The 22,738-nt window shown below is 37.5% G+C and overlaps 1 protein-coding gene across 1 annotated transcript; it reads right to left on the reverse strand.

The window, feature by feature from the left end:
- Positions 1-1,102: 1,102 nt before the first annotated feature.
- On the reverse strand, positions 1,103-19,809 carry LOC140226755 (peroxisomal acyl-coenzyme A oxidase 3-like). Its single transcript, XM_072307185.1, has 15 exons — positions 19,428-19,809; positions 18,744-18,968; positions 16,942-17,016; positions 16,042-16,131; positions 13,574-13,806; positions 12,547-12,643; positions 10,988-11,170; positions 9,640-9,762; positions 8,479-8,599; positions 7,511-7,633; positions 6,374-6,478; positions 5,634-5,788; positions 4,615-4,750; positions 2,654-2,808; positions 1,103-1,367 (listed from the first exon to the last, which is right to left on the reverse strand). Exons 1-15 carry the CDS (start codon positions 19,599-19,601, stop codon positions 1,248-1,250), a joined length of 2,115 nt encoding a protein of 704 aa, XP_072163286.1. The 5' UTR covers positions 19,602-19,809; the 3' UTR covers positions 1,103-1,247.
- Between the last annotated feature and the right edge of the window lie 2,929 nt (positions 19,810-22,738).

Below are 22,738 nucleotides of genomic sequence, written 5' to 3' on the forward strand. Positions count from 1 at the left end.
CGCCAGTCCAAAATACATTTGAAGCATGTACCAAACTGGATCTGCCGCGCAGATAGGAAGACAATTGACTCATGTTTCATTGCATAATCACCAGCCACATTCTACGGAAGATATGTCTTTGTGATGGTAATTACTTTTCGCTATCCCTTCTTATAAAAGATGGGTGATATACAATGGCAAAGGACACGGGGATGAGAGAATAGAAATTGGGCAAAAAATGGTGAAATAAAAATGAAAATTACTTGACTGGGCATGCTCAGGCACAAATTTGATATACTGTTTGTTTGTTTGTTTGTTTGTTTGTTCATTACTATCTGAGAAGATGGCTGGATAGCCCATATTCAGCTACGTTAAGCTGGTCTTCCATGGGGTCCAGTTGAATGTGAGGTGGGACCACTTCACCGAGTTAAACACCTTGCTCTTTGCGATGAATAAATGAAGTGGGATCTTTCACGTGCATAAGTTGTTACTCTCTCATACACGGGACCTCCATTTCATGTCCTACCTGAGGGACAGAGTGTTTTGCCTCTTGATAGAGGGGACGGTATGATTGCACACAACATTGCTCAGTCCAGAATTGGGTTCCAACCCGGGCCCTTAGGATCGTGAAGCAGAAGTGTTACCGACTGAGCCAACTCACTGATAGATATATGTACCTATAAAGAATAATACTTGAAAATTATTTCATATCAGTTTTATTTGTGGGAATTAAATGGGAAAGTGATAAAACCGGTTTCCAGTATGGTAAGGTGTATAACACTTTCACATGATACAGCTCTGATTTACACTTTTGCACAAATTCCTGGACGAGATTGACTTTTGTTTTATATGCTTTATCATGAAGTGACATTTCATTTCGTTCAATAAATAAACATGCAAAATATAGTAAACATTATGTTTACGTTCAAAATTAATCTTCTGGGCCCTGTTTCATAAAGCTGTTCGTAAAGTTACGAACAACTTACGAGCGACTGGTGATCAGTTCTGATGTGCCATACTTATCAGAATTTCCATAATTCAGCACAAGAACTGATCACCAGTCGCTCGTAAGTTGTTCGTAACTTTACAAACAGCTTTATGAAACATCCCCCAGATTGCTCAACAAGACAGCGACATCGAACATCGATCATCAAAGGCACAAATGCACCTGTGGAATTCTTTTGTACATCAATAGTTTGAATAATTACAGCCAGTTGGAACTCCAGCTATGAAACCTCCTTGATTGCAGGCTTGTAGCTCAATGTCAATCATAGCTTGGCTGGGGCTAGCGAGCCAATCACAGGCTTGTCGAGGAACTCCTTCCACCAATCAGGTCGCTGCAGGCATTCCGGGGTCTGGAGGATGGCATTGTACAGCCGCTTGTAGATCTGTGGGTGAAAGCGTCAGAAATTATCACTCTCATATTAAGGAACACTAATTAAAAGAAATGTTGTTTCACTTCTGTCATCCACTGCACCAAAAGGGGAGACAATGGGAGTTCTTTCGCAGAGAACATTGCAATCACTCTCAGTTTTGTAACTTGCAATTACCATGGCAACAGCTTAGCTTCACAACACTGATTTGTTGTTGCCTTGCTGCTACCAAAGCAAATCAAACATTTCTTTGGTACATAGTTTTGCAGTACTTGATTAAGATGTAAAAATGTGTGTGTGTGTGTGTTTTTCAAATACCAGTAGTAAATTTGGACCATTTATAAAATTTTTTTTTCTCGTAATAATGATACAAAAAAAAACTTTTCATCAGCACTTTTGACAGCTTCAAATGACATCTTTAGGGGAGCTGCAATTATCTAAGACAAAGAAAGGATCACGTTTCGAAATGCTTCTAGAGTGGTATTTGCTAATGTGGTTTGAAATGCCATTCTCAGGGTGCTGCGTCTATCTAACCATCATCATATTGTGAGTGTTATCACTGTGCAGCTGCTTTGCGCAGTGTGACCGTGGAAGCGGAGGTCAACTGAGGCCCGTGTTGTAACCCGCAGGTTGTAATGGAAATTGGCCTTGCCAGCTCTGAGATACAAATGTGTTTCAAAACGGCAATGCGTTTATATACTATCACAGAGAGGCTGTGGTCTCGAATGCGTTTCAAAAAACCCTTTGAATGGCATTTCAAATTGGCGTTTCTCAGTGTGTTTGAAAACATGGTTGCATTTCTCTACAACCCAAAAATGCCTCAAATATGTTTCGGATCGGGATGCTGCCTTAGAACATTTTTAGATAAACGCACCTTAAGATGACAGTAGGGACTAAATTATATCCTTGGACTGAAATGAAAGCATTATTACCCTGGTACTTTAGTAAAATATACAATTATCAAATGATCAGTCAATCTACAAGAGCCCACAACCATACTTATATAATGAAGACTACAACTCTACGAAGGCTTCAAGTTTCCATTTTCAAACACAGAATGTAAATGTACAAAACGTATCACGCCAGATAAAGAAATATACATATTTCGCATATAATCACATGATAGGCTGTGAAGTCAAGTTGTATGATATTTACTAAATCCTGTTGAAAATGGAGGAAAACTACACAGCATGGCTTGTAATATGTATCAAAAGCTCTGTGGTTATAAAAAGTATGAGATAACTACAGAGAACAATAAGATAACTGTTGCCCAGCAACTTCATTATTTGATCTCATATTACCTCTCCATCTGCACATCCAATGGGGGAGTTGAGGATGAAATCGGGCGGGGCCAGCACATCAACGAGCGCCACTGCCTCGTTCTTGAGATCCTTGCACAGAGCGAGGATTCCGTCCCGGATTGAGTGGGCGGGCTGCGGCCCAGAAATGTACCCCCCTGTGAGTAAAAGACCCATGGGATGAGAGGAATACTGTATACTCCATATATTTCGCGATTCTAAATTTTCGTGAATTGGGAACTCCCGACGATTTCGCGAGTGGTTAAATTCGCGATCGTGAAGTCGTGTACTGAACGGAGAAGTGTACCCGCATATGTCACATTCATATCGGGATCAGAGTCAACATTTTTGCGCGTCTTTAATTTCGCGAATAGCACCTGACTCGCGAAATTCGCGAAAATAAAAACCTCGCGAAATATTCGCCGTATATAGTACTTTGGTTAGTGTATGATCTGGCCTTGCATGAGTTCCACAAAAATAACGTACCGGGCAGTCATTACAAACGAGGAAGTCTGTGAGATGACTATTTTGAGTGCCAGTTGGCACAGAAAACCCCATTGAATTCTACACACTTTCCACAGAACCTGGTACAGAAAGGGTTACTTGAGAGCAGGTTACAACTGGGAAAATTAAAGGGGCATTCCAGACAATTTTCATAATTTCACATCACGTAGTACATAAATCAACATGCTCCACGTACAGATTTGTGGGATTGATTGTGGTCCTTGAGCAGAGAAATCAATACTTTGAAAAATCTTAAAACAAATTACATTGAACAGTGATGATGACATAGAGCCTCACATATTTCAGAAATGTAGCAGAGTAATTCCACTACAATACTGCTTGCTTTGTAAGTTCACCTGTGTAGAATCTATACATGCTTTCTTCTTTTGTTCTGCTTCCTTGAGCCCCAACTCAAGCATTCTTATGATGAGGCTGCCATGTCATCATCCTTGTTCATTGCAATTTGTTATACCGGATAAATTTTGAAAATGTTCTCTCATCCCAGTCGCTATTAATTCTGAAACTCTGTAGTCAGTATGCCTAATTTATAGTTGTTCAAATATAAAAGTCTGAAAAATCATCCGGAGGTCTCCTTTAGAGGCGATGGTCCAAGTTTGACCCCTTATGCACTTAGGCACTTATCATAGGTACAACTGTATCTTTAAGGACAAGTCCACCTTCATAGAAATGTGGGTTGAGTGAATGCAGCAATATTAGTAGAACACATCAATGAGAGTTTGAGGAAAATCGGACAGTCTGTTCAAAAGTTATGAATTTTTAAAGTTTCTGCTCAATCACGGCTGGATGAGAAGACTACTATAGCTTGTGATGTCACATGTGTACAACCATTTAAAGAAAGAATAAAGAAAAATTTAACATATTTCCATTTTTCTCGCGTAACAAAAGAACACTCGACTTCTCTCTTTCAGAAGGCAGGGGGAATAATATTACCCTTAACATACATCAGTAACAAGTCGAAGAAATGCGCACTTTATTTAAAAAGTAAAGTTTTGTGAAATTCTCTTTTCATTTTCCTTTTATTGTTGTGCGCATGTGACATCACACACTGTAGTAGTCTTCTCATCCAGCAGTGACTGTGCAGATACTTTAGAAGTTCATAACTTTTGAACGGATTGTCCGATTGTCACATGCATATGAAGGTGGACTTGTCCTTTAACTTGCACGCAGCTGCTTAAGTCATGATGCAGCTATAAGGAATAAAAGCACACCAGGATATCACTTTGAATACAGAACACACTATTTGTCTATACACAGGGAATCACCGAGTAAAACCATTCGGTACTTGTATTGTCGTTCATAACTTATTCTCATCAATTTCTTGAAAAACGAAGTAATGATTACCAGACCGCAAAATTAACAACATGCAAAAATGTTTGATGAGCAGCAATTTGTTAAAATATCTATTGCAAAATTTAACCCCTGACAGTAAATGAACACACCTTGGTAAAGAGTAGCCATGTGCTTCTCCAGCCTCCAAAGACCATAGAGACTACAGAGCTTGGTCAGAACTGTCACCTGCTCAGGGAGCAGATCGCTGGTCCTGATGAAGTCCGCAAAGCGAGACAAGAACGTCAGCTGCAACGGTCGGAGAAAGAGACAAACAGCACAGAGAGGAGAATAGACATTGTCATTTCCACTGTCTTGGAGCACGAGCGAGGTCGTCACAAACATACTGATAGAAATGATACATCTTAGTATCTCAATAGAAACACATTGACAGAAGTGCTATATCTTGGTAGAAAGATAGTGAGAGAAGCAACATATTTTGGCAGAAACAGTTCAAGCATATTGACAGAAATGATATATCTTGGCAGAAATGTAATGACAGAAAAGATATATCTTTCAGTTAGTAGAAATATATTGACAGAAGTAATATATCTTGGTAGAAATATATCGACAGCAGTAACATATCTTGGTAGCAACTCATGGACAGAAACGATATATCTTTGTAGAAATATACTGAAAGAAGTAATACATCTCGGTAGAAACATATCGACTCCCTCGTTGCTAGGGGCGGAGTCTATCTGCAGCGCTAAATCAAAATCTTCAGACACATTTCTGTTTTGTTGACAGTGAGTTGGAAAATCATGGCCCAGAAAAATGCTAATTGCTTGCCTTTCCTTTGATCATTTAGTTTAGAAATTTTGGCAGATGATAGATGAAACATTAGAGAACAACATCATGCCAACAACAGAAACTCAATGGTTTTGACCGATTTTGATGATCTGACTTCAAACTCAATTTTCTTGGCTCAGCTGTCAGTGACTTTCGGATCCTTTCGTTGTGGCGGGTCACATATATCTTGGTAGAAATGTAATGACAGAAATTATATATCTCAGTTGAAATATATTGACAGAAGTACTATATCTTGGTACAAACATATTGTCAGAATTATCATATCTTGGTAGAAATATTGAGAGAAATGATACATTTAGGCATAAACAAAGGCCTGAGGTACCTCTATGAAGGCGATAGCCAATGTGCGGCAGTGGAAAACTTGGCTTTCATTTCTAGCAGTGAACATATCATTTCCATCCATGAGCTGCTTTTGGAACTTCTGCCCACTCTCCCTCAGTAGGTAGACCACCAGCCACTGGTAGGCATCCATGATAACTGGGGACATAGACAATATATGACAGGGAAAAATGAAACTTCATAGTTTAAAGGGAAACTCTTTCCTACGCCATAACTGACTTTAAATAAAACAAACTTTCAAGTCACACTAACAGAACAATGAAGATTTCAGTAATTCCACACATGATAAAACACCAATGCAGTCCGACTTTACTTATCTGGCCATCACTTTTCTGGATCTCTCTATAATTCAGATGAGAAATGGCACGCAATTGTCGTATACAGTATAAAGAAAATCTCTTGTTATATACTAGGCAACAAGAAAGTTCCTTATACTTTGCAAATTTGTTACTAACTGAAAAGGCAAGATGAGAGAGAGATATTTCATATACTTTTCTCCCCTCTCAAAAATCTGTATCGTATCTGTGCATCTTACCAGGAAAGGAGCTAATACCAAATGAGTTTTATACTTTAAGTACCTTCAAAAGACAGCTTCAATATTACAACTGATCTATGAATCGATGCACTCTATCATGAAACAGCCAATGAGAGCCTGCAATATATATATTTTTTTCTATCCTACTACAACAAAGAAAAAAAAAATATGCACAGAGAATAACCCACCTTTTGGATTCCTCACATCGGCATCTGGGAGAAATCTTTGGCAAGCGATCAAGTCAATGGAGTTCAGGAAGTCCACAGACCCCATCGGGGATGTCACCTTCTTTCCTGTGAGCAGAAATTTATCTTTAGTACTTCAAAATCCATAAAACATACTGGGGTAGTGAAAGTTCCAGAAATTTAGTTTCATCTTCTCTTCACATCAAAAAGTGTAGTTGGATGATTCATTGTCAATTTCTTGGAGCTTCTTAATATTGCCTTTATATTTCTACACTTTTTTGCAGTCACGTACTGTACTCATGTCGAAAGTTGTAACACTGTTACATTTCTTCATGTTATATATGTAGAATGTATACCTTGCAATGATACCTCTGTTTTTATTCTGTTGAAATCTGAAAAATCAATCAATCGATCGATCGATCGATCAATCAATCAATCAATCAATCAATCAATCAATCAATCAATCAATCAATCAATCAATCAATCAATCAATCAATCAATCAATCAATCAATCAATCAATCAATCAATCAATCAATCAATCAATCAATCAATCAATCAATCAATCAATCAATCAATCAATCAATCAATCAATCAATCAATCAATCAATCAATCAATCAATCAATCAATCAATCAATCAAGTTCATGTTATGTATTTTACAATCCAGTAACCATGCACTGGAGAATGAACACTCACAATGCAGTGAACATACTGGAAAAATGAAAGTTGGTGACAAAGACAGAGACTACAAGGAGACCAATTCTTGCTGACACTTGACCTTATGGCTGAAAATACTGTTCTGGTATCTATAGAGTACACGTAGTTGAGCATTTGAGCATAAAACAAATTACCCCCTGACAACTGAACTGGGTTAAAATGACAAGGCAAATCTTTTGGATTGGTATGCTTGCACAAAATCAAATTATGCTACAACTGCGGACCACCACCACAGCCTTGAAAAACGTGCCCTGGTAAACAAACATTACAAGTGATGTATATTCTATAAGGATCTATCTTCTTGGCAAAGGCAGAAGATAGGCCTATATTAACTACTGTATACAGACATTTTCAGAGACCCCAACAAACAAGAAATAGCACCCAGCTGTCACTCTGCTGGTAGCAGAACAGACTCCTCCTCACCCTTCTGTAGCCTGAGAGCCATAGCCAGGAGATAGTTGCTTGTCTGCTGAAGTAGGACGTTGTTGTCGCCCTCATACGTACAATTCGGATCGTTATCATCCCTCAGGACACCAAATCTGTTTACTGCAGAGTGCAAAAGAATCAAAATACAGGCAACTCCTATTAAAAATGAAGTTCTTGGGACCAGCAGTTTTCTTTGGTTCTCATGTTATATCAAAATTTCATTTTAGCCAAACGAACAGAGTATAAACAAGTATATGATACATAAATATGATATTTTGGGGACCTGAATTACTTTGTTGTAAAAAATTTTTATCTATGACTGTGTTTGTTGTAATGGCAGCACCCTGTAGTTACTACTGATTAAAAAAAGAACCAAAAATTTGTTGTTAGTTTCATTCATCCAGGGTAGCCTCTGGTGTTAGCATTGCTGTTCCAGAGGGCCCTTTCTCTATCATTACCCCAGCATTGCCAGGTTCCCATTCACACACATACATCCTGTATGTGGGACAGAGTGGGTATTGAAATACATTTTGTCCAAGGATGACTATGTAACATGCACTGTACAAATGTATGCAAAATTTGAGCACGGGATATGCTGTTTACAAAGTTGTGTTTCCACTATAAAAATCAGAATTTGAACTAAAAATTCCCTTTCTACTAAAGTTCTATCACCCTTGTACTGAATGTAAAGAAATCCGATAAGTGAGACACTGCATGAACCACTGACAAGATGGCATGGAAACCATCAATGATGTCTTGCCCAACAAGAAAATTTTAAACTCCAGAGCACTAAGGAGGAAAAGTAAGTAAACATAATTAACATTTCAGACAAAATCTTACAGAGCAATGACTACAGTACAGTCAAAGCATTAAAAAAAAAAAAAAATCTTTTTTACACATCCACCATGAAACTACTTTGGCCACTATGTAACTAAGGAGTCCCTAACAAGTTCCATCAGACTCACCCCAGAGGTAGCCATGACCCCCGCAGGCCTCCCTACACTCCTGGATACAGTCCCTGGCTAACCAGCTGCTCATAGGTTTGCTGGCAGAACTCAGCACATGTATCTCCTTGCCAACTTCAAGCTATTACACACACAATGAAACAGGGGAACTTTGTCATTTAACAAAGACATATAAAAACCATAATAACCTTGTTATCTCAGGGTATAAAAAACAAAACAAAACAAAAAACATATCAAGAGACAGGAACTTCAACTTGAATAAAAGATGGGTTTCTTAAATCTGGCCTCTTTACAAGACTCCACTGTGCACACATATGAAAATAAATGAAAAGAAACTGTTACTGGCTATGTCAACAAATATTAGAGAACATTATCATAGCGATAAGACTGAATTTTTAGATAATGTGTCTTCAGCCATTTACTTTCTTATACTGCTGATTTCAAACATTTGAATTTAAAATCAGCAAATTACAGCGAGCTCAGTGCAAAAGGGTGTTCACTCCAAAGACTGTTGTGTGTCAGAACCTGTCTGGTCCTCAGTTCATGATACGCAGGCTGACTAAAGTAAATGAATAGCCAAGCAGTCACTTGCATCTTCTTTCTTTAACATAGACACACCAGTAGTTTTTCGTGTAGCAGTATTTACAGACCTCATATTGTGTTTTTTTAATTTTTTATTATAATCTCCAAATGCTGCACTTTGAGACATGAATGCAATCATGAATCATGTTGAGTCATACATTAAAAAAAATAAATAAATATGGGACACACGAATGTCAACGAAATTAAGAAAAGTACAGAAACATCAACAAATAACTCATTCTCAGAAATCTGTCCACGGCTTTGGTCATTGCACATCACTTTCTATCACAAAACCACATACAATTTCATAATGACCATTCAGAACTGAATACAAGAAACTAGAGAGTCATTGATAAACAAAGCTACAACTGTTTTCCTGTACTAAAGCCATGCAAAAGCTGTGACGTTAATGCAGCTAAATGGTGCAAAAATGCTTCTATGTTTCCTTTACTAAGCACTATATATGGAGAAAAGGAAGATCTCCATAGAATTCCGTCTATATTCATTACATAACTATTCTCATTACTGAACCTGTGTTCTTCTTTTCCTTGAGATCAACACTGTACCCTGTGTACTCACAGCATTGATATTCTTGTCTCCTTTTGCCACGGCGCTGCGGAAACGAGCGAGCTGCTCCCCCAAGTCCCTGCTGAAGCGGTGGACAACGTATGCAGCTGCTATGTATGGAAGCAGTCTCCATTGCTGCCAATGAGAGGGGGATCAATTATTATTATTTCTTTTTTAGCACAAAATATATATTGACATATCTAGTGCATTCAGAGTCAATTTCTCCCAGGTACTAGTCGCTTCTTGGTTACACGATGCAACTAATGACCCTTTTGCAACTGATCGGCAAACTGTCCTACATCAACGTAAATATGTCATACGATAAGATATGATACGATACGATGCTTATTTAAGTCGATGTAGGGCAATTTGTCAATCAGTTGCAATGAAAACATCTCGACGGAAGAATTTCATGAATTTGAATAATGACCCTCTGTTCATAAAATGTAGTGGGTTCTGAAACAGACGAATGGTAACAAACAACTAATGCTACAAACAACTTGTTAGTATTTATTGTGAGGTTGTTTTACCTGTCTTCACAAAACAAACTGGGATGAACCAAGGGGATCTTATCTTTAATACTCAATTATAGATCACTGTATGTTGATATCTCCATCATTCTAAATCAATTGCAGCTACATCAATGAACACAAACATACTTCTATGACAGAAATGGTTTCCAACCTTTATAGATTTGAATGTTCATTATTCAGTTTCCTTATCATGTATTATCTCATTACCTTATTTCTACTGTCACCAAGATTCCTTAAGAGAATGCATTAAAACAGGACTATGACTAAAAAGGCACTCTGACAGTGCAGACCTTTGCAAAGCAGCTATTTTCTACCAATGATCTTGCTTTTCCATAGACATCGGTGATTTCCACCCATACGTATGCATGCTGAAAAATCGCCCGATTTCCCAGTATAGAAGCCTTTACTTGTTACGTCATAAACCCTCAGCTACGCGGCGCGCCTCGCTCTAGCAGAAACTAGAGCATGCACTTTAGTGCGCGTATGAAAACTTATAAAATGCGCAGCTTGAACTCCCATGTTCATTGACCCTGCCTGCCCAAACATCAAAAATTCTTTGTAAAATGTATAAAAATTTCCAGATTACTACCAAAATTTAATCATATGTTCCTTGTGTCATTCTCAACCTTTCCTGTAAGTTTCGTCCAAGTCCGTGCACAACTTTTTAGAGTTATTTCGCACACGGACAAACAAACAAACAAACTAACAAACAAACAAACTAACAAACAAATCAACAAACAAACGGTAATGAAAACATAACCTCCTCCCTTGGTGGAGGTAATAAATGAGATCTAACATTGTCACCGGATTGCTACAGGATGCCTGACCTGCATCTGGTATTCCAGCACAGGGAGCTCTTCATCGGGCGTTGGTCCAAACTGTCTCCTGGCAGCAGAGTACCTCACAGCGATGGCGATGGCCATTTTTAGGTTGCAAGCGGCCATGGCAGTGATACCTACCCTGCCACCAGACAGGGCCGCCAGGGATGCAGCGAACCGCTCCTTGGGGTCCTAGAAAACATCAAACAATCCTACTAATCATCTTTCCTGGAAGCAGCACTTAATACATTTACAAGTTCTGACTATGCACACTGACTGATGAAAAGGTCTGTAATTCATTATACACTAGTAGTTATGCTCTGCACAAGAGTAGTTCAACCCTTTGAGGCCGGGCTGATTTTGCTGCAACACACATTTCCCATAGACACCTGCCCGAGTATACTTGGGACTCGTCCTCAAAGGGCTAAAATACTTGTGTGAAATGAATTAAATCTCTCAGTCCCGTGACTCAAAATGCAATTAATATTCGATACAGAGACAAGTTGAAAATGGTAATGAAAGGGCTAAGTGAGCATTCATTGCATGTGCATTGTGTACCAATCATTTTCCCTATATTATCATCCAGTCAATCTTATGTCAATTCTCTCTAGGCCTTGTTTAAGACAGAAGGGGCACTCATTATCTGCAATACTGTATACGCTGTTATTATCGCGAGGGTTTAATTTTCACGAATTTTGCGAATCAAGGTTGGACCGCAAATTCAACAACACGTGAAAATGTCATCATACACTAGGCTAATAGTGCACTTTATATCAGTGTCACATCACGAAACTAACATCCCCCGAAAATGTCCATGACCTCCTCATTCGCGAAAATATCTGTACGTGAAAACAACAGCTTATACAGTACATTGACGATACTTGCAATTACCATTCAATATAGAGGTGCACGCTTTTGAAATGACATGCTGTTGAATGAATCAAACACATTTCAGAAAATCCATTTTCTTGTCAATTTCACCACACATTTTCATCCTATTAACTTTCTTTCTCCATTTCCCTGTTTTTCTACTGAATCATTTTAGATTTTGATCAAATCTTTGGAGCACTGATCTCAACCATCTTTCATTTTACATGGTCAGACTTCATTCATGCAGACAGACCATGCTGAAATACAGTCAATTCTGTGAATTGCAGACCCTGAGTGTATATCTCCTTTCTCTTCCATGCATGCTACTGGAGTATACTAAATTGTAATATTCCTGTGACAACACAGTACATTTCACAGCAGACTGTTCCTAAAAAACTAAATTTGATGATGCAAAGAATTCACTGACACAAAACACCACATCAGATTTGTAGTTCTTAGTTTGCAAGTATCCCTACATAGAAATGCAAATAAAAACATTTCTTTCCTTCATGACATTTTATCACACTTCACAGAAAATAGAAATTCCATCAAAATAATAAAATAAACATCAATCAATTTCTAAAATGTACCTGTCTAATTTCAGAATTTGTGTTGTTCCAAGTGAAGTCTGATTTCAAACTTTGGGGCATCATCAATGTTCAATGAATAGCCATCATTGAAAAGATTTGTATTCTAACCTCAATGGTAGTGACAAACTTGCCACTCTCCGTGACATCGCCGATCCGATTCAAGAGATTCTCTCTCGGGATACGAACATTGCTGAATGCAACAAATCTGAGGGTCAATGGCATAAACATTGCAGTGCTCAGTTTCATGCCAATCAGTTAGCATTCACAAGCATGCATCATGAAGTTAATAACTGTCAAGCTATACTTTGATAACTCTATTGAGTGGGTGCAATATAACTAAAAATAATTATACTTTCAGCCCTGGTAACATAAAAAGCACTGCTAACCAGGATGGTGACATAACATTTGATCCTTGCTCCTGTCAATTTATGAAGACAATAGTTATAATAATATTTCAAGCAGCATTCTTGGATTTAAGAAATATCGAAAGCAAGAGAACATTCATTAAAAAAATATATATACTATTCTTTTATATGTTATAGATAATTTAAGCAAAGGAAAAATCACTAAATATCTCTCGGACAAGTTGTCAGCAAATGTTTCTGAGGGTCTGCTTTGCAACACAATCAACACAATCATGTGCTAGCAACTGGACTTTTACACTTCCACTATGGCAACCACAGCAGAAAAGTACACACACACGAGGGGCAGATCCAGGAATTCCATTAAGGGGAGGCGCCTTTACAAAATTAAAAGGGGGGAGGGGGCACGAGCTCCCCATTTTTTCCTTTTTCTTCTTCTTTTGTTTTAGCAAAAAATAAAGAGGGGACGCGCGCCTGGTGCACCCTCCTCTGGATCTGCCACTGCACATGCATTCGTATGTAAAATAGGGTCCCATGTTGGTGTGACCACTCTTTAAATAGTGCTGTCTTTGAACCGTGACTCTTGAATACTTGTATAATGTAGAAACTTGGCAGTCTTATAAACCTGTCCCAGGATTGTGGATTTCTTGCTTTACTGAATCTGGGGTTGAGAGTACTTTGTTCCCTTTCCTTAGGCTATATTCAGAAATTTAAAAAAATATATCACAATAGTTCTCGACATCATCTTGTAACATTTGGTGGCAATCACTCACCCATTGTCTAGTCCATTGGTACCAAGTTTTACCCCAAGGTCCCCAACGAGGACTCCAGGAAGGGCTTGGAGAGTGTGTGGATCTCTGACAGGCACCACAAACGTATTGAGGCCATGGCACGCCCCATCGGGGGTGTAAAGCTGGGCGAAGACGATGGTGTGAGTGGCAGACTTCCCCAGGACTCCCACCCACACTTTGGTGGCCTCAAAGTCTGGTGTGTTCAGCACAAATTCCTGGTATTCAAAAACACATACAAATAATCAGAAAGCTGGAATTTTTCAATATAATATCAGGAAGCAAGTACACGTGTACCTCACATAACATACCTGTGCCAAATATCACCAATATCTATCAAAGAATAGATATTCAGTCATAATATATTTACCAAAAAAATCCTATTCCTCATCCCAATCACTACAAATTCTGAAACTCTGTACTCAGTATAACTGGTTTATAGTTGTTCAAATGTAAAAGTCTGAAAATCATCCAGAGGTTCCCTTTTACTACACTGTTTGACTGTGTGACCTTCTATTCATTTTGACAAATATGGAGTGAACTTCAATGCACTTTGCTCTAAAGATAGAGCACAGATAACAATACATGATTGAACTTAAAGACCTTGAGAAGGTCCTGGGATATCAAAGGTCGTGTTTAACTTTGGGTGCAGTGATTTTAAAAATGTTCAAGATATCACATTTGATGCATATTTCGTAGGTCAGTTGTATCACAAAACATCGTACTAGTATATACAATTTTTGCAATAAAGCCTAAAATATAAGGATATGTCCCTGTTTTTCTCAATAAACCATAACTGTAGACGGTCAAGTCTGGAAACGCTCTTATTATAACTATTGTTCACATTTTGTATAATTAACAATACTAAACATCGGTAACACTGATTCAAATTTTTACTGTGGCTGTTTCTATCCCTAACCCACATTTTACAACTATTTTGAAAAACTAATGCCAGGTTTTTGTTTCATCTGCAAAATTAATGGTAAATTATGCCCTTAAACAAGAAATAAACCAAACAGTCCAGGGCACATAAAGGATTCATAGGCAAAAGAAAAATCTGTTTGATCTTGAAAATGAAATACACTCATATTTCTAAACATTTCATTTTACGTTAGCAGAGTCTCACTTTTGTTTCCTTATTGTCATAGTTTTGCTCCTTCTCTCACTGCTTTACTAGCAGATATCTTAACAATAGAAAGGGGTAGCATGGAATCAAAAACTTTGGATTTCTTTTTTCACAATGCAAAAACTCTGACTCACTAGTGAAATTCAAAACAGCAGCATTGTGCATAGTAAACTTTAATGAGCAATTTAATAGTTGATGCAACTTGTCATCCTGCAAAGGAAGCATTTCATAAAATCTTGAGCATTTACAATTCAAGTGTATCACCTTTAACCCTAAAAAGACTGGGCTATTTTAGTAGCTCGAAAGACTGGGGGGGGGGGGGGGGGCCTAAAGGGCCCCCCCTTAAGATCTCGGCCGTGGATCGCGCGATCACCGCGGAAATTTGCACAATGGTAGTGTGCGATGTAATCTACAAGATCGTATATTTAAATTTTCCAAAATAGTCTTCTTTTATTTTATTTTGATTAATTATGCTAATTTATGCAAGAAATCAGACTTTTTGATCTAAATCAGTAAATAAAGCTCCAAAAGTGTTCATTTTTGGTCTAGATATTCTTTGTGGCATTCTTAGCAAATGCACTTGAAAAAAAATTCGGTATCAAAATTAATTTCTTATTTATTTTATTGTTTTATGAATTTCTTATGTATTTCTTTGTTTTTACGACGTTTTGTTTTTGTTGTTTTTTTCAGCAAAATTTGTGGCAGACCCCTTTTGAAGCATAATACTACTAAAACAAATTGATTTTAGCCATTGAGAGTAAAAATAAGCATATTTATATGAACCATGTGATAAAACTCAATTTGTATTGACTTTGTACACAAAATCACATTTTTGAGCCATTTTCGGTCTCACGTGCATGTACAAAAAGTTATGTAACTTCAGAACCGTACCCCCGGGCATCACAAATTTGGTGTCAAAATGTGCGGGAAACTCGAAAGAAAAAAGTCATAGAGCATCGCGGCGAGAGCATTGCGTGTTGCTGAGTAATCGCGCGAAATGTCGAGGGGGGGCCTTTTAGGCCCCCCCCCCCCAGTCTTTTTAGGGTTAAAGGCCCTTAATCTCTACTTGACTTGCAAACAAAATCATGCAAACATGGAATCTGCTCAGTGTGAAGTGTTCATTCCCATCTCTTGAAAATATCTATACACAAAAGAGCAGAACAAGGTTTTAGTGGTTATAGTGCACAGAAATTCTGTCTATATCACTGATGTGTGCTATTGATAAGCCTAACTTTATACCCATTCTTATCTCATGCAAGCTTGTACAGTTCACCATCACAGGTATCTTCCATATGTTTACTGTTTGATTGTGCTGCTAGATACGTACCTGTGTAGTGGGGTCATAGGTCGCTGTTGTACGCATGGCCTTTGTGTTTGTTCCGTGAGATAGTTCGGTGAGAGAAAAACAGCCCATGGCCTGGAATGGGGATGAAAAAAAAAAGACAGAAAATGAAACAAAACAACAACAACAACAACAAAACACATTACATTGATCAATTTCAAGTCAATAAAATTGTTACATTCTTGTTGTTCCTTGTATGTTTTTTTTTTTTTTATTATTATTTCATCTGTTGATACCACACATACATAAGAATTATGATTGTTTGAGACATGTCTAAATGTAGAATTCATATTTAGAAGTGCTACTGCCAAACCCCACAATCTACCTTATTCTTCAGGCACTCCGTCTCAGTGTAGTACATTGTACATGACTATTATGGAGTGACACTTTGCGATCAAAAGCTAAATAGTAAATAAATGCTTCACAATACGAACTGTGAAACAAAAACAAATGTCCAAAGACATTCAGATTTTTCCAAGTAAAGACCTTAAGACCACGCCAGAGGCACTGCCTCTGTTACCCTTCAAATCTGAGAAAGTTTAACATTTGATGAAATATAATGACCAGTATCAATTATTATCACTATCACTATTCAACCTCTCATCTCCCCCCCCACCCCCCCCCCCCAAAAAAAAAACAAACAAACAAACAAACAAAAAAACACCCTAAATAAAAGAAAACAAGCCTACTGCTATCAGAAGATTTAAATCATTAACTACACCATACAGGGAACAAAGATTCAGTACTTTTTAGAGAAAAAGTTCACATCGCTACATTGCTCATTTGCAAGATGCCAGAAGCATTTCACCAATGGATACAAACTAAAATTGTGAAATCAGTTCACTGTTGAAATTGAAAAAAAAAAACAAAAACAAACAAACTTACCTCCAGCTTCTCACACTGTGCAGCAAACTTCTCATGTCTGGCCGTACCACTGGCTCTCAGAGTTTCACCAAACATCTGAATTAATAGCAAAGGAGGAGAGGAGAGTAAGAGATGGATGACGGGGGGGGGGGGGGGGGGGGGGGGGGGGTGAAGGAGAGGGAGAGATTGTTATCCTGAATGGTCCTCCCTTCCCAAAGGGTACATATTGGCACAATGTTGAAAGTTTTAAAATGTTATCACAGTTGCAGACACAAGAATGGTGTTTCATCAATTTTAGTCAGCAGTGCTGACAAGTTGTCAGTCTCTGACAAGTTCAGTAAAATCCTTGGTTTTGATTGGCTGAGATGCTCTGGTCACTGACTGTTACCATGGTGATTGTCAGAGACTGACAACTTTCATGAAACAGTACCCTGAAAGTGAAAGCCTAGTTGGAATGCTCCTTTAGGGAGAGGAGTACCGGCACATTAGATGCTAGTTTGGTTCCAGAGACCAGTCCAGGGACATGAAAACTAATGCAAAGCCCTCGGGGAACTGAAATGAGTAAGAAGGGCATTTTATATAAAAACACAAACAAACAAGACACTAGTTAGCAAAATTTTCACAATAATAACATTTTACAGCATTTTGTAATCATCATCACTATCATTTAGAACGATAACTATCATTTATTCCATATCATCCTTGTAAAATAGGAGAGCTGCATCAGGGCAGAAAACAAGTCTTGTGTATTTGAAGTCCTGAGGTGCACTGATTTCTTCTGAGGCTATGTACTTGCCCTCAGCAAAGATTTCCCACAATGAACACACTTTACATTAAAAGTACATTTGCATCTTTGCATATGGATTTAAAATAACTCAGAGAATAACCAATACAAATAAAAGGAAGGGAGGAGGCTAACTAAAATGTAGGAACCTAATTCACCCAAATTACAATTGAATCCAAAGGATGAAGATGGCATCTAGCTAGGGTGAATACCTAACACAGAATGTTGAACAAAATAGTGAGATGTGGGGATGCAATGAATGGATACATCATGAATAGAAAAGGAATGCCTTTTCTATGGTCTCATAATTCCACATGTTAAAACTCAAGCCGGAAAAAAATCGTTTTCACACTATGCATCATGTATTTGGAATCGGCTCCCCGCTGAAGTCCGAAACGCCACCTCTCTTCAAGCGTTCGTAAGAGCATACATATCTCACTTGGGGTAGAATTCGGGTATTTTTGATATTCCTGTTTAATGTTAAGGTGTTATTTTTTTTTCTCAAATAACATGAGTTTGTGTATTACTATCGTCAAGGATTAACTTTGCATTTTTTCATTTATATAGAGTATTGATATTGTGTTGATGTTATGATGTAAAAAGGAATGTCCCTGATTTGTTATTTTGTGTTTGTTGAACTGTTATAGTTTGTCATTCTGTTGCAGGGCCCCCTAGGATAACAGTGTTTAAACCACTGATGGGGCTACCCTGGGTAAAGAAAACTGAATAAATAAATAAATAAATAAATAAATAAATAAATGCCAAAGGGGATAAGAGCAATAAAGGGCAGACCAATGAGAATGGGTGACAACATGAAGTAGATACGAACTGAACTAAATATCAAACTGGAAATGGAAGACAGTTAAATTCTTCTGAACAGACAAAGATTTATCTTTCTATGAGAATGAGTGACAACCTAGAGACCTAGATAGTCTATACAAACTGAACTACATATCAAACTGTAAATGGGGGGATTTAACTTTCAGTTTCATTGTCTTACATTATCATTGAAACAGGACAGACATATTGATGAGCTCACCACTTTGTTCAAACCAAACTTGGCTGATACGGCACTGTCATAGCTGACGAGGGCCTCAGTCAACCAGGAGTGTCGCATGTCATTGCTGGACAGGGAGTCCGGGAAGCCATACTCCAGTAGACGACGGGTGCAGAGGAAAGTCTTGCGCCGAGCCTCGTCCAGAGGTAGCAGTATTGGGCTGTGCTGGAACAAAGGATCTTGCTCAAGGGTCTTCCATACCTTGTACTAAATAAGGAAAAATTCACACACCCAAAAGTATGAAATGTTGATACATCAGTGTTATAAATAATGGACTGATTCAGCTTTTGAAATAAATTCTATGAAAGAGCAAAACTGTCCCATTTCATGAATAAATCGTAGCTTAACACTTAACATTAGTTAAGATAATGCATGAATTCAGAATCCAGTTTGCAGTTTAACATTTAATATCCCTGATACAGAGACTCTGATCGATAGTCATCATCATACATCATTAACCTGAGGACTGACTAACTTGCTTCAACATACATTACTTACCCATAGGCATATTGTACAATTATATGACATGCTTCCTTCATACAATAGGCTGTGATGAGGACCTGTGCATAAATCTAGACTAGAGTGTAACAAGACCCTGTACTTTTCTTAATTTCTATTGAATAAAAAATGATTTATGATTGCCCCGGATTGCTTAATCGTTAATACCTGAAACTTAATGGCTTCTTCTCCTTCAACAACAACTTTCAGAGCCTTCCAATTAAAAGATGCATTTCTCCGATAGGAATCCAGAGGACCAGCCGGCATATCAGGTAAAACGTCAAATACATCCGTGTTCTGTGGATTGTTTTCTGCTGCTGGTGATGTGACCGTTCCATCCATTTTACACGCTACGGATACGCGACGCTACACCAAGCCAGAACTTCGGGGCCACACGCTCGACGATATGCCGACGTTCAAAGTCCGCACGAGACAGACAGGCGTTGCTCCGATCGCAGATTTTATAAAGTTTAGACAAATGAAAATCTAAACCCTTTGGGGAGACAACTGATTCGTTACAATATTTCCAGCCCTATTGGTAGAGAAAAATTTAAAATTTTCGGCATCCGCCGGGAGACGTCTTCGTACTCGTAGAATTCTCTTCTCGCCACTCGGAGTGTCCGTGGTTGTGGATCCAATCAGTAGCACACACTACCACATCACCACAGCTAGTAAAGTCGACCCAGTTCTATCTATCGTGTGTCAACATAGTAAGGTACTTATACGTGTTGTGTAATCCAGGGGTGTGTGTTGTGAAGTATGGTGTGTGTCCTACCATGGAGGGTAGCTCCATGGTCCTACACAGACAGCTATCAATGGCCAATGGCCAGAATCTCCTTGGTGTTTATCGTGTGTGCAAGAGGTACCCGTGTACAGTAATTTCCATGGAGTATTAAATCTGGAGTAAAAATCAGATGAACTGAAATTGCGCTTAACCACAGAGTTGTGGAGTAATCGGAATTATTCTGATATACTGTAGATTGGGTGCATATATTATGCAAATTAGCTCAGCTTAGGTGATCAAGCGTATGTCAATACCAGATATTATTCAATCTCTTTTTTGGCATTGGCTTGTGCATCATTCAAAAGCTAATTTTGTCTTTGGTCGATAATTTGGTAATAACCAAACCTTATACGTGTATTCCCCTCATCCTCTCAAAAATATTGAATCTCGTTCTGGCTTGTATGAAAGCTCAACAAGAAACTCTTGCAAAATAACAATATCTTACTTTTTCATTTCCTGTAAAACTTCCAATTTCTTTGCCGTCTTAGTTGTCTGGGTTTTGATGAAACATCCGACTTTCTGTTGGTTTTTAGTCTCTTTAATAGAATTGTCAACTTGAACTTGGTGTGTATTGTACTTTCTGTTTTCTCATGATATCTGACTCTAGATGTAGGAATGGAAATTTTCACATGGAATTAGTCTATTGAACTCACTTTTTAATTTAATTCTGTTGAAAGATTTTGTATTTTTGTTTTTGTTTTTAATGCTTTACATTTCATGTTTGGAGTAATGGCTTTTCTTTGGAAGTTTTTTTTTTTCTTTTTTGCATAAGTAGCACGAACTGCCCACAGTATACAAGCACTGCTTTTCAGTGGACACCTCATTTTGTTTTCCTTGGAGAATGGATAAAATAGTTAAGTTTAGTTTGAAACTTGTGTATATATCATGCATGCTTTCAATTCATTAGGCTAATCATCTCTAATTTTATTGTACAATCATCAATCATTTACTGTTAATAATTTGTGATTTTGTTATGCTATGTTCTGTGGAAGAAAAAAAAATGGTAATGAATTAAACTGAATAATTGAAGATTTGAAACATGCACTGAATAACCAAATAATGTGGTCTCTGATGCCACATATTTTCTTTTCTTCTTTTTTTTTTTTCTTTTTTGGTGCAGTATCTTTTCAATATGAGCCTTGAGCATTCTGTGTAGAGTGGATTTGGTGCATCATGAGTTACATGATTTTTATTGTCATTATGATAGACTTTCTTTTTTGAAATTTCCCTCATTAATTCTTCAGAGGTGGCGTAAATTTATCTTTCATTTGAGCCCTTTAGATAGAATCTATAGAAGATGTCAACTCATTTTCTGCACCGGGATCCATTTAGCAATTATTTCTGGCACTAAAAATATGGAGTTGTATAATTATACAATCTTTTAGGCCACCATTGTTTCTGATATGTTGCCACATAAAGTTCTGAAGAAAAAAAACCCCGAAAACAAAGTTAACACAAATGCAACTGCTGATGATAAGGACTTTTAAATGTTTTGAAAAAGTAAAAATATGTCATATAGCACCTGCTCAATTTTCTCCCAAGACATTAGTGTTAGAATACATCATTACGGAAAATGGCTAAAAGGAATATAGTGATTCTTGTTCATGGATATTTTGAGATCGAGTGACAGACTGATTTTCAAACTTTTCATATACTTGCCTGTCTTCCCCATTTGAAACATCAACAGTATGTTGTATATGTATACATATATACTTATATAATATACATGTATTAACTCTGGAACCAGCTTTACGGAGACAGTGTGTGGGAAATGTGTACACGTACTAAGCAATGTCAGCATGGAAAGCATACGATTGAATGGATTCATAGTTGAAAACATTAAAGGCATAATTTACCATTTGCAGATGAAACAAAAACCCAGCATTAGTGCTTTAAAATAGTTCCAAAATGTGAGTTTGGGATAGAAACAACCACTGTAAAAAATTAAATCCATATAATCAATGTTACATTGTAAGTATTGTTAGATACACAAAATGTGAACAATAGTTATAATAAAAATGTTGCCAGACTAAACCGTCTACAGTTATACTGATATCTCCTTATATTTTAGGCTTTATTGCAAAAATTTTATATGGTAGGATGTTTTGTGATACAACAGACCTACACATATGCATCAAATTTGATATCTTGAATATTTTCTAAATCACTGTTCCCAAAGGTAAACAGGACCTTTAAGGAGATACATATTAAATACATATTTGTATAGGCCTATGTATGTTTATATATTTATATATATATATATATATATATATATATATATATATATATATATATATATATATATATACATACACACACATACACAGGCCTATACCGTATGTCCCCAAGAAAAATTATGGGACCCTCCGTCATGATATCTTTAAAAATAGTGAATCAATCCAAATGCAAATTCAGGGTATGAAACTAAAAGTCATTGCCTACATCTTACAGAAAACCCCATTCGATTTGCTTCAGTGGTCAAAGAGAAATGAGGAATTTTGTAGAGGATGTCAAGAATCTCTTCCCTCCAAGTTCTGTCTATTGTTTTCACACACAAAAGCATCATAAGTGCTAAACTTGGAAGAATCAGACTCACCACATGGTTTACAACATTCCACATTTCTCTGTGACTGCTTAACCAAATTGAATGGTGTGTTCTGCAAAGTTGAGCTAAGATGTTATATTTTAAGACCCT

The sequence above is a fragment of the Diadema setosum genome, chromosome 4, assembly GCF_964275005.1.
Source record: "Diadema setosum chromosome 4, eeDiaSeto1, whole genome shotgun sequence".
Lineage (NCBI taxonomy): Eukaryota > Metazoa > Echinodermata > Echinoidea > Diadematoida > Diadematidae > Diadema > Diadema setosum.